This window comes from Euprymna scolopes, chromosome 4, assembly GCF_053919585.1.
Source record: "Euprymna scolopes isolate OS-2025 chromosome 4, ASM5391958v1, whole genome shotgun sequence".
In the NCBI taxonomy this organism is placed as follows: Eukaryota; Metazoa; Mollusca; class Cephalopoda; order Sepiida; family Sepiolidae; genus Euprymna; species Euprymna scolopes.
In genome coordinates this window covers 65,449,119-65,461,921 of record NC_136485.1, presented here as the reverse complement: position 1 = coordinate 65,461,921, position 12,803 = coordinate 65,449,119, and the positions used below count along the sequence as shown (strand labels likewise).

Below are 12,803 nucleotides of genomic sequence, written 5' to 3'. Positions count from 1 at the left end.
AACTTACAAGACTATGTGTGTGTGTGTGTGTGTGTGTGTGCGTGTGCGTGTGTGTGCGTGCGTGTGTAATGATTGTATTTTTGTTGTTTCCTAAATGTTGACCCAATAAAGCCTCAGTGTTTATAAAATAGTATTCAATAACAAGTAGAACTGTGTTGTTGTATAATAATTATTGGTCAATAATATATATATATATATATATATATATATATATATATATATATATATATATATATATATATATATATATATATTGTGTGTGTGTGTGTTCAACCTTATGTTCATATATGTTTAGACATGTCTATTCTACTTTAACCTAACAACGACGTGGACAAAAATGAAAGTAAATTATACTTTAGAAGTTTATTTCTCAACGCACTCAAAATTTTGATTTCCTTTTCTTTTGCCGTGTTTAAATTCTTTAAAGATATTCTGTGTCTCTTGATGCCATGGGTGGCAGACCCGCAATAACGTTGGGAATTGCTTTGGGAGAAGAGGTACTGGAGGCGGTGGAATGGTGTGGGGAGGAGGCGGAAGTGGTCGTGGTGGTAGTTGTCGAGGTCATGTTGGTGGTGGCGTTGGAGGAAGAGGTAGGAAGAGGCTGCTCTCGTCGGTTTTCTTCTCCCCCTGTCGCTTTCTGGGGGAGAGGCTCTTTCGTTTGATGCGTGTAGTTACCTTCGACGTCGACAAGGACGACGCCGCGCTCTGTGTTGCCTTCTTCAGCTACCGACTTCGTTTGAGCATCGGGTTCGGTCGCCTTTGGCACCGGATTAGAAGATAATGGTTCTGTAGTAGGGGTGGTTGAATTCGTAGTGACATTGTTGGAGACTCCATCGTTTGGATTGTTGTTGCAGTTATTATCCGTGTTCATACTGTTGTCAGGTCGGTTTAAGCTCGGGTCTTGACTGGCATTTCCCAACGTGGGAATGTGATGAGACTCGGCGTTATCTTCTGGAACAGACTGATTTTGGTTAAACGACAAGGCTGTTTGGTTGTCGCATACATCAGAGTGGGGCACCTCACCGGATGTCTTCAAAGGCTCATCCCCTACGTTACCGTGCGAAAGGTCCCCATCACCCACCAAAGTTGATAACGTGATTGCTGGACTCTTATCTGAACCGGGAGAACTCAATGAACTGCTACTGGCGCTTGTCCCGTCGCCATTTTGTGGTTGGTACGGAACGACATACTCCAGCTGGCCGTTGCCATAACTATAGAACTTGTTACCCGACGAGAGACTTGAATCTGATTGGGTGAGTCCTGCGGTGACTGAACCAATAGTAGACTCTTCAACGGCCTGTTCCAGCCAAGAAACTTCCGGTTCCGATTGCGCCGTCGGTTGGTAGCTATTGTTTTCCATCGACGAGAAACTCGGGTTCAGATTTGCTTCGTTTGTGTCAGTTGTGTTTGGTATGGCGTTGTTATTGTTATTGGGGAAATTCTCAAAGGCCAGCGCGTTGCCGAAATGAACGGGACCTTTACCATTTTCTCTGTTGTCTTCTTTTCCGCTTAAAACTTCCGAGGCTAAAAGAGGTTTTGATTCGCTCTCGCCTTCATCCTCCACTTCGTCCGTATCAGATTCCTAAAAAAGGAAAAAAAAAAAAAAAAAAAGATAAAAATGCGTTAAAGAATTGAATAATAATGCAAAACAAAAACAAAAAAACAAAAAACAAAAACAAACAAAAAACAACAACAAAAAATAAACAAAAAACAAACAAACAAGAGGAAATGGTTTATGGTATCGCAGAAAACAGCAAAGTTATTTTACCAAATTTTTTAAGCGAGGATTGGTAATTTACAGCATTTTGGTGGCTCGGACTACAATTCTCCTCTTAATTGTTACTTTCACAACGCTTCAGTCGATGTATCCTCCGATCTTCCTCGGATGCATCTTTTCGAACGTATGCATGCATTTTTATGCAGAACTCAAGACCATATAAATAATTTCGAACTGAACCATTTATTCAATCAACGAGGTAATTTGTTCTCGTTCGGTCAGTCATAAACCGATAGAATTATTGATTCATTATTATTTAATTTTAGCTATCATCAACCACAGTAAATATTGAGGTTTCATCACCAGAAGATTATAACGTGGAACTGAACCATTATTCAATCAAAGGAGCAGTTTGTTCTTGCTCTGTCAGCCATGAACGTGTACAATTGTGGATTAATTATTAATTTATTCTCAGTTATAATCCATGGCAGTAAATATTTAGACTTCAACTTCTAGAAAACTGTCTCGTAGAACTGATTCGTAATCAAAGTTGCACCCTGAGATCTCAATTAATACTAAAAATCTAAAAAAAAAAAAATATAAATAAAAAATAGTGTTGAATTGCAAATATAGGTAAAACTTGCGGAGAATGCTCTGTTTTATGGTTGTTGTAAAAATGGAACGGAAATTTAAATTTCTTTCCGTTTTAATCATTTTTTTTATTGTCCCCCCCCCCAAAAAAAAAGAAAGTAATCGAAAGAATAACATTCAGCGATCGTACTTAAATAAAATTTTATTAACAATAACGAAATAATTTTATTTTTAAATGAAAAAAGTTAATTTGGTATGCCTTTTTTGGTATTTTTTTTTTAACGTTCACGTTGGAAATGTCGACTTTTACAGGTTTTCAGGTATGCTTACAACGAATAAACACCCCCAACCTCCCATGTTAAGAACGACTTTCGGAATAGACACCCCTCAACCTCCCCATGTTAAGAACGGCTTTCGGAATAGGCACCACCAATCTTGTCAGCATACCTGAAAACCTATAAAAGTTGACATGTCGAATGTGAACTATGAGTTGGACGTAACATAAAAATGTACCGAATTTAAAACGGAACGAAATTTTTACAACAACCGTAAAATAGAGCATTCTCCGCAAGTTTTACCCAAATATAATTTCTATTGGTTGCGTAACGGTTGACGTCAACCAGCATTCCTCGTATTTAAAAAAAATGTTTATCCAATTATATTTCTGATCAAAAATCGGATACACTTTACGCTGTTATACTTCGGAATTTTATTTTTTGACCAGATTTTAAACCATTTTATCCATTGTACATTACTGATTAAATTGCGATTTTAAAAGTCCTAATTCCGTGTTACTATTGTATAACAAACATTATGTTCTAATATTTTCCTTTTCGTCAGTAAATATTATAGCAAATTTAAGGGTCTTAATCCTATTGTTCTATTGCAAAGGTCGGCAACCTTTTAGCTCCAAAAGTTTTGGCTAGATTGTCATGGTTATGGTCCGATACTGGTTAAACGGTCCCACATTTAAAGCTATCCCCATCGCAGGTCACCACATGTGACCTGTGCTCGTCCTTCGCAGGGGATCCTTCGCAAGGTGTGTCAAGTGTAGCAGGACACATCAATCGATTTGGTTGGTATCGATTTTACGATCGAGTTAATACACCGCTGCTTCATCAATCTGTCGTGCTGGAAGGAATCAATCTCATGCACACAAAAGAAAGACAAACTCGAATATCTATTCTACTGGTTAATTCAAGATAAGTAGTGCAATATATATATACTTATATACAATCGTCCGTATTTTGTCAGACTCCACTGAACCCCTCCCCAAGTTTTCGTTGTCATGATGAACAACACTGTTATTAAATTTGTAAATACATTTTATGCGCGTTTGAAGAAAACACGTATTAAATATATGATTCTATTTAAAAGATATCACTTATCACTACAGAAGCATAAAAAAAATTCTAACCATATTTTACAAAATATTTTTTTATTTTACTGTAAGAATAAAACCAATCACTATTACAATCAACAAAGAAGATAACTTTTTTTCTACAGCAAATCACAATTATAAACGGTAAATGATTTAATAAGAAACTGTCATTGTAGCTTGGTTTGTTTATATTTATACTGTGCCTTGAGTAATGTAGCGGGCCAAACAAAATTCACTCGAGGACCGCATTTGAATAGCGGGCCGGAGGTTGCCGACCCCTGTTCTATACCCTTTCCTATACTTTTCTAAGACTAATTCGCAAAGACGATTTTTGGTGTAAACACAGAAACTTAATTTTCTTCTCAATATATAGATTTGTTTATAAATATTTCACCTATCAGCACCATAATATAATACAAATGGTGTTTTAAGGAGAAAGGTGTAGTATCTGTTCCAATACTACACTGAATCTTTTCAATTCTCGGTCAGTAAGATAAGGAATTAATTTTCATTTTTCCCCAATCCATAGTGCCTCTTTTTCAAGGGACTGGATTGTTTTTTTCACATTACAAAACCGACCTTGTGTCTAACCCTGCCTTCGTATGGAAGTAAGTACGTTGGAATATGCACTGTTGTGGGGATGACTGGCTCAATGGATACGATCACAGACTGTGGAATCTGTTATGTGAAGTTATAATTCAATCAGATATATAAGTTATTTTCGCACTAATACGTTTGGAAAAGACGTGAACCCACAGTTTACACCAAACTTTAAAATAGCAACTCGAAAAGTGTTGTTATGTCGTAAAACGGCTCTGACTAATATACACTTTACACGGTGAGTTTTATTTACTAGGAAGGAGGCGTCACCGATTATCACGGCCTGTAGGTGACTTTATGATAAGAGTAAATAAGAGGCAGCTGGTCTGTTAGACAACAATCTATGCCCCCCCCCCATCGCCAGACTTTTACAAGGAACACTCGTCTAGCTGAAATCATTATCAATATTTCCCCCCCCACTCTTTATTTATGTCTAAACCTAAATGTAGATTCCATGAACAAAGCTTTTTTCTTAGAACTGCACACTTGTGGAACTGTCTTCCGTTTGTCTGCTTTCCAGCTGACTACAATGTGGTCGTCTTCAAGTCTAACATAAACAAATTCTCGATGAGCCGTTCCCCTTAAGTAATCCAATTTACCAAATTTAGATTGCTAACGCTTACTATGATAATGTCCCATTGACTAATGTACACTCTTTAACCCATATCATCGAGTGGCTTCTGGGCCTTGATAAGTGGTGACTCCTATGTAACCCCCCCCCAAAAAAAAACCCAAAACATCGTGATTATCGGTAATGGTGGAACTTAGGTAGTGGCTATTTGTTTAAAAGGATGACCCAACAGGAACTTGAAGCAGTCCTGCGGTATTAAGTTTCACAGATGGGCAGTTCTAGAAAAAAAAAGCGTTGCTCGTAGAATTTACGTTTAGTTTTAGACACAGGCAGATAATAAGGGACATTGTTGGCAGTTGTTGTTGCTAGATGAGTGCTTGCTGTGAATATTTTACAGAGGGTGATAATTGATAGAAGCTCAGTCGAGCACTTGCCATGAAAATAACGATGGACTCGCTTCGTTTCTTCTGTGAGAAAGAGGAAGTAAGGCGAACAAAAGCGCTTCGCACACTAGATTTCGTTAGAAAAACAATAGGCACGAAGTTGGTTTACTAGGTGCTTCATTTGAATAGGATTCTTAAATTGGTAAGAGCCAGCATGATTACAGCCAATACAATGCAATATAATATAATCCAATACAATTCATTACAATTCACGCAGCTGAAAGACTAACAAAGAGAAACAAATAAAGTAAAGTAATTCTAAAAGAACAATCAATATGCGCAAGACATCAATAAACGATTTCCAATAATTATATCGGCAGAAAACGTAATCTTTTCGGCTCAGGCAAGTATAGATCTAAATAAGGAGTAATAGTCGGCGCGCGTTCGTAATAATGGAAACACATTAATAAAATATCAGAAATATTTTCGTACATCTAACATGTCTGGTGGTTTTCATAAAAGAAAACGAAAATAATCACGCAATTCTGTTTGGAGCGTGTGTGCAGGTCTAATAGGATTCAACCAATGTTTTTTTTTTCTGTCATTTATGTCTCGTTACGCTAGCGTCTTTTCGTCTCGTAACAGATGGAGCAGTGCACGTATCTCATAGACAGCAAACGGTTGCGTTATTGTGCACATGTCTCAACAGTAGTAGTAGTAGTAGTAGTAGTAGTAGTAGTGATGATCGTAGCAGTGTTTAGAGTTGATCTGCCTCTCTTTATTTATATGCGTTACAGTCGTCATCATAGTCGTGGTGGTGTATTGATTTTTTTATTCTCCTTTGTTAGGTAATAGTTGGCCGCAATAATTACGAAAAAAAAAAACAACAAAAACACATTAGGTTTTCTCTGTGGTATCATATCTTTTTTGTTGTTTTACTATTCTTGTTACAAATTCATCTAAGTCATCTAAACGATTGCATAGTATTAAACTCTTGCCACACCCTCCAACCACCACAAGACGTTCGACAAGCAAAATATTTGCGCATTCTTTCACGTCGACTTCCTGCAACGACGTCAATTCCCGAACACATTAATTTTACAAGAAAAAGTCCTTTTATACATCCTTTTAGAATACACATGACCAAATATTGCTGAATTTTTCACAGCTTAACTAATTCAACTAAATTAACTGGACATCAAGATTCAAATAGCAAAATGACAAAATCTTTTACATTTATTATGCAAATTATTACTAAACAAACTTAGTCCCTATTGAGCACCCCATATTTGTAATCCTGTACCAAACATAGCTAAGTTTAAGGAGTTATTTGCTGTGAAGTACTCCAGTACATAGTTAGAGTTCGTAATCTGTAAGTTGGTATACCATTTAGTTAAGTTTACAGATTTCTGTGCTGACAAAATAAGAATAGTATAGCTCAATAAACGTAAAGTAGTCGTCCATGGTTGAGGGCAACCTGAAGGCTCCTTTTTATTAGCTACCACAGCAAAGTATAGAGAATGGTGACACGCCTTTCTCATGATTGCTCCACCCCCCACCTTCCTTATAATGCGGAGTGTTTAACAAGACAGCATCAAATACCATTCTTTGGCATGATTTGGTCGAGAATTGAACCCTGACCTCCCAGTTCATTAGCGAACACTCTTGCAATTATACCAAAATAAGCCATTACAACATGTATCATTTGGATTTATAGAACGATTATTATAATCGCGAATACTATTTTCATAACCTTCTTCAGGTTTAGCATTTCGAACTTGGCAATCTTTATATCGAACTCAGGAATCAATACAGAATTTTGAATTGAACGCTGTAGACTATACGAGGTAGGTTGTTCTCATTCTGTCAGCCATAACTGGGTATAAGTGCTAATGAATTGTTATTCTTAATTGTTATCACCTGCAGAAGACTGTCATCGAGTATTGATAGTTCAAGTTGTGCCATGAGCCTATTGTGAAAATAAAAATTCAAATGATCCAAAAACCTTAGCCAAATAATCAGTCATAATATAAAAAAATGCCAACCATTACATTTTGATGCATTGCACTAAACCTAAATTAAACGTCTTTACACATACTAATTATGGATATCTAGTTTTCATTCAGTTAAAGGGAGGAAGGTGCACATCTATCTATCTATCTATCTATCGTGAAATCGAAACTTATCTGCATCATGGACTCTTCCAGTACTATATTACGATCTGAGATAATCCTCTCAGGGAGTAGTATCGTAATATCGTAGAGTATTAGCTATACACAGCGCGTACGACTACCCCTAATAAACACCATCATAAGTAAGCTAGTAAAACCCGCCTACCGTTTATCCTATTCTTGCAGCCTTTTGGTTAATACATCTTTCTCACACCTAATCCGGGTTTCCTTTCGTGGTCCCAACCATGGGTCCACATCACTATCTATCTATCTATCTATCTATCTATCTATCTATCTATCTAAAGTAGGTTGAGACAAATAAGATTAGCAGATTATTTATATCAGTTTCAAAAATTCAAATACAACAAATATCTGGCGTTCCATCGTTTCTTAAACGATTTAGAATATTTCATTTTGTATTTTATTTTAAATGATTTTAATAACTGCAATTGACTTTACCTATATTTGCTATGCGTGTATTATTCTGTTAGACATTTATACTCTTCATAAGTCAAAAAGGTCTGACTTTTAATTTTAATCTCGCCCCCCTCTCTCTATCTGCCCCCTCTCTCTCTCTCTAACATTTCAGCCCGGCGTTGCCCGGGTGTTTGAAGGTGTATGTTGAGCAGAAAAAAGTGGGAAATTTTTTTTAACTTTGACCCCTATTATGACCCCTTAAGATCTATTATTTTGGGCTCAAATGAAGTTATTAAGTTAGATCCATGTCCAAGGAACCTATATCTAAAATTTCACGTGTTTAGACCCAAAAGTGGCGGAGGAGTTTGGTAGAGTTCTCAAAAGTCAAATAGTTAAACTTTGACCCCTTAGCAGCCAAATTTCTGGCCGAAAACCAATTACAAAGATGTTCCCAAATCTCAGTACTCTGTATATCAAATTTCGAGTCTGTAGACTGAAAATTGACAGAGATATTGTGTAGGTAAATGTACACAGAGAGACAGACAGACACACACACACACACACACACACACACACACACACACACACACACACACACACACACAGGCACTTTCACTTTTATAGGTATATAGATATACACAATGTTCTGCCTGTTCCTTCTTTATCTAGTTCGTAGGTTACGCTTTCAAAAAGCACAAATACAATTTTGGAAGACTAAACCGCTTCAAAAGACAGTTGAAAAAAAAAATAGGGTAGAAAAAAGAGAACATTATTTGCCAAGATGTGCTGGACTGGAGGAGTAAATTAAAGATTATCTCTTAAAATGTGATTTAAAAAAAATATTTGTATTCAACTATGTGGTACAACATTATTTTCTGAATATTTATTAGTATTATTTTGTTTTGCATTTTAACTTGGACCTGACGTTGTGCATGAAAGTTTCGCAACGAAACAAAAAAAAAGAAATTAGAGAGAAAGTCTTTTCCAGTTGAAAAAAAGGCATTTATTACCGGTCTTTTTCACACGAAACCACCTGATACGTATTTTCCAAGCCAGCGATAATATGGTCGCATTCTTGTCCCCCCGGGTTAATTAACAGTTGCTTAATCTGTCACCATAACCAGTTGTTGTCTGTAATTCGTAATTTGTATATGAAAATCCAGTTAAAAATACGGAGAATAAATGAGTTTGCATCTTGTTTAACAATTGCTGTCATGCGTCATGTGATTAAAAGAATACTGCCGTGTCGACACGTGCTTAAAAGTCTCTCGCTCTCCGTTACGAGCTATTTTCCTCCGCTTTTTCCCTTCTTTCTCCAACACCGCTGTGACGTCACGCTTGCGCCACAGGTTGGTCATTTGCACACGTTTCAGTCGCTTTGTTATAAAGGCATTCGATGCAGAATCCGATTATGTAAGAGAACTGCTCAACCAAAATTTGCTCATGTTGGACTTGAAAACAACAACCTTGTAGTCAGCTGGGAAGCAACCCTGCGGTATTTGTTCCACAAACCGGTAGTTCTATGAAAGAAACTTTGCCCGTGAAAGTTTTATTTAGTTTTAGGCACAAAGCGAGAGAAAGGAAAATTATTGAGAATAGCAGCTCGACGAGTTTTTGCTGACCACAGATTGAAGCCCAGTCGAGCACCTACCATGAAAATAACAATAGAGTAGATAAAAACTAGTAATGTCTTTTCTATGATAAAGAACTGGTAGAGAGGAGAAGAGGACGAAGTCGGTTTTGTACCCTGCCAAAGTAGGACAGGGTAATCTGAGCACATTCTCTTCAGATGTGGCAACAGTACTGCATCTTATGATATATTTGACTCTTTTACAAGTAGGGGGTTGTGTAAGGAGTAATACCTTCTGGAGCAGTAGAATGATGAGAAAAGTCGATGGCGTAAGAAAGTAAGAAACACGAAGTTGTAGTGAACAATATACTCATAAAGAAAACTACACTAATTAATTTTATCCTTGTGCAAAACCTAACTGAGCTAAAGAAGTGTAATGAGTTTGATTTAACACGTTTTGAAATACTCATGCGTGTTAAAATAATTCTCGGCTATACTAGTGCTCAAATCAGCAATAACAAAAGACAACAAAGCGAAATAATTACTACTTTATATTATTTGTAATCGTTTATGAAGGACAGTGTCATTGCCTACGATCTAGGACAGAGTTAGACACGATGTTGTTTTTTTAATGCGGGTAAAATTCATCTTTCCCTACCAAAAAACCCCCCGGATACTTTGCATTTGGAAAAAATAATAAAAAAATATCCTAGTCTAGAAGGAGTTTTCATACACTAAGCCATGACATAAAAGATATTATAGTATATAAAAAAAACAGATACTGCGCTTTGCTTCTGGACAAAAAGCTAAAAATAATATCGACGCTGCACTGTGGATTTAAATGGATTTAATTGCGTCCCATGAGAGTGGAAGGCGAGGGAAAAAATCTCACTCAAGGGTTCATCTGGTGGAATCCAAAAATGATGGAGAACGAACCCTTCGGTATTTCCCGGTAGGACCGCTTCAGGCATGCCAAAAATAATTCGCTCTTTCGAAGTAATACCTGGGAGGGTGCATTCACAACTAATTTTGACTAAGAAGGGCTTGCGAGACAGTCCCTAGGTCACCATAATAATGTCAAGGTGAACCTTTGCTGAAATAAAAACGGAAGGCGAAGCACTCATTCGGAATGCTGGTTAACCGGTTCACAAAATGTGTTTTCTGGTGGATAGCTTTCACTATTGATCATCTTTGAAGATTGAAGAGTTAGAAATGAAGACAGACTGCGGCTGGTTTATATTCCATTTTTCAAATAATAAATAAATAAAATAAAATAAATAAAAATAAATAAACAAATGAAATGTATGCACTAGAAAATGCGGAAGAGAAAAAAAAATTTTTCTGACCAAACGCACCGAACTGTTTTTCATTGACCAAACAAGAATGACTTCTTATATAAATTTAATGACGTCTGGAATGAGTCGATGGTCAGTGTCTATTGAATTGTTATGAGACGCAAGCAGAGTTTTATTCGTTCCAAGAATTTCGGAACTACTCTCGAATTTCTCTATAAATTTGTAACTAACAACTCTCCATGCTCCTCGTTTTAAATAAATTATTTCATTCCCTGCTTCTAAAAAATGAATTGTCGAAACTCCCCACATTTTATCTGTTGCTTCAATAATCTAATTTATAAAACTCACTATGTCTGTCTGTTTGTCTCATATTTTCAAACCATCTCTTCCGAAACTAAATGTCACAGAGCAGGGCTAGCGCTCTCAAATGATTAACGTTTTTATAGACTATTCTTTTATGGGTCTTTAGCTGGTTAAAATAGTTTTTAAGAGGTCAAAATGGGAAAAAAAGTCGTTATACATTTTGTACATTCATCTTAGTTTATTTTTAATCAGTTAATATGCGTGCCACGGTTGTACAGTGGTAACGTCAACATCTTTGGATACTACGGTTTTGTCTTCGGTTTCGATTCTAGCTGATGGCACCCGAATACTTTCTCTTTACTTTTGAAATCACGACTCAATGATAATATATACAAAATCTGGATAAATTAAAATATCATATTTAAGCGTATTTTACGACCGAGCAAAGTCGGGCGCCTCCCTTCCCCCGCTAGTCAGTTAAAATAATTTAATTGCTAACACACTCTTCAAATAAATAACTCTAGGCTCCAAATCACCTTGATACGCTACTCAGGTGTTTTTATTTACTAGGTGGGGGGGGGGAGCTCACCGCTTATCAAGGCCCAAATTGTTAATGAGTGTCAGGTGACCTGTGAGACAATACCGTGATTATCGGTAATGGTGGAACTTGGGCAGTGTTTGTTTAGTTAAGACAACGACTCAACAGGAACTTGTTTACATTAGACTAGAAAACGGTTATGTTATAGTCAGCTGGGATGTAGCTTTGCGGTATTGTGTTCTACAGACAAGCTGTTCCGTAAAAATAAACTTTGGTCGTGGAACTTACGTTTAGTCTTAGGCATATATAGATATTAATGGAAATTGTTGGCAGTTGTTGTAACTAGATGAGTGCTTGCTGCGAATATTCTACAGAGGGTGATAATAGATGCTCAGTTGAGTACCTGGTATAAAAATAACAACAGAGCAGAAATAAGCTCGCTCCTATCTTCTGTGAGAAAGAGAAAATAGATTGGAGTAAAGGGCCTCGTCCACTAGATTATGAAGCCGATTTTGATTTCTGTAAAGTGAGCAAAGAATACTTTTAGGCAGCTCCTCCCCAGATGTGGCAACAATTCGTCATCTTAGGACGTATTTGGTTCTTAGACAGGTAGAAAATTGCATCGGAAGTGAGATACTTTGTGAACAGTTAGAAGAATCTATTTTATCAGTGACCTTTTCAACAGATTTGATGTAAAGGTTTCTATTTTAGGTTTTGAGTGAAGGTCAGACCCAGAAGCTTGTTAATTCAGCGTGCTTCCTGAAGACGAGAGACGTTAACTTCAATTGGAGTTAAATCGGGAATAGACAGCTGGTGGCGAAAAAATATACATTTAGTTATTGGGTGCATTAAAGGTGACCAGCCATCTTGTTCCCCTTATTCTACTACGTGCTCAAGATTGGAAGAAAGAGAATCAAAAAGATCTTAATCGTTGCCGGCCTTTGAAGTATTGTCGTCTGCATAAATGCCCACGAATGATCTTAGTATATACTTTGGAAGATCGTTGATGAAGATCAGGAAAGAGTTGGCTCCAGGATAGATCCTGGAGGCACGCCAGTGCTAATACTACACGCATCGGACTTGTATCCATCGATGACTAATCAATAAATCTATTAGAGAGAAAGGATTTTACGGTTGAGGACATTTTTAGTATTCCTAAAGTATTTTTAGTATTTGTAAAGAAAAATAGGTGAATTGAATTCCTGAGTCATCAATCAGCCGGGTGATGAATAAAGAAATCACCATCTATATTTTGTAACTGTTTGT

At 36.9% G+C, this 12,803-nt stretch overlaps 1 protein-coding gene across 1 annotated transcript in view; it reads right to left on the bottom strand.

Moving 5' to 3' along the window:
* Positions 1-396: 396 nt before the first annotated feature.
* Positions 397-12,803, bottom strand: part of LOC145268037 (uncharacterized) — an 844,587-nt gene continuing 832,180 nt past the window's right edge. Inside the window, exon 8 of the mRNA XM_080123346.1 lies at positions 397-1,582. Coding sequence (XP_079979472.1) covers positions 422-1,582 — 1,161 coding nt within the window. The 3' untranslated portion in view covers positions 397-421. The remainder of the gene's footprint in view (positions 1,583-12,803) is intronic.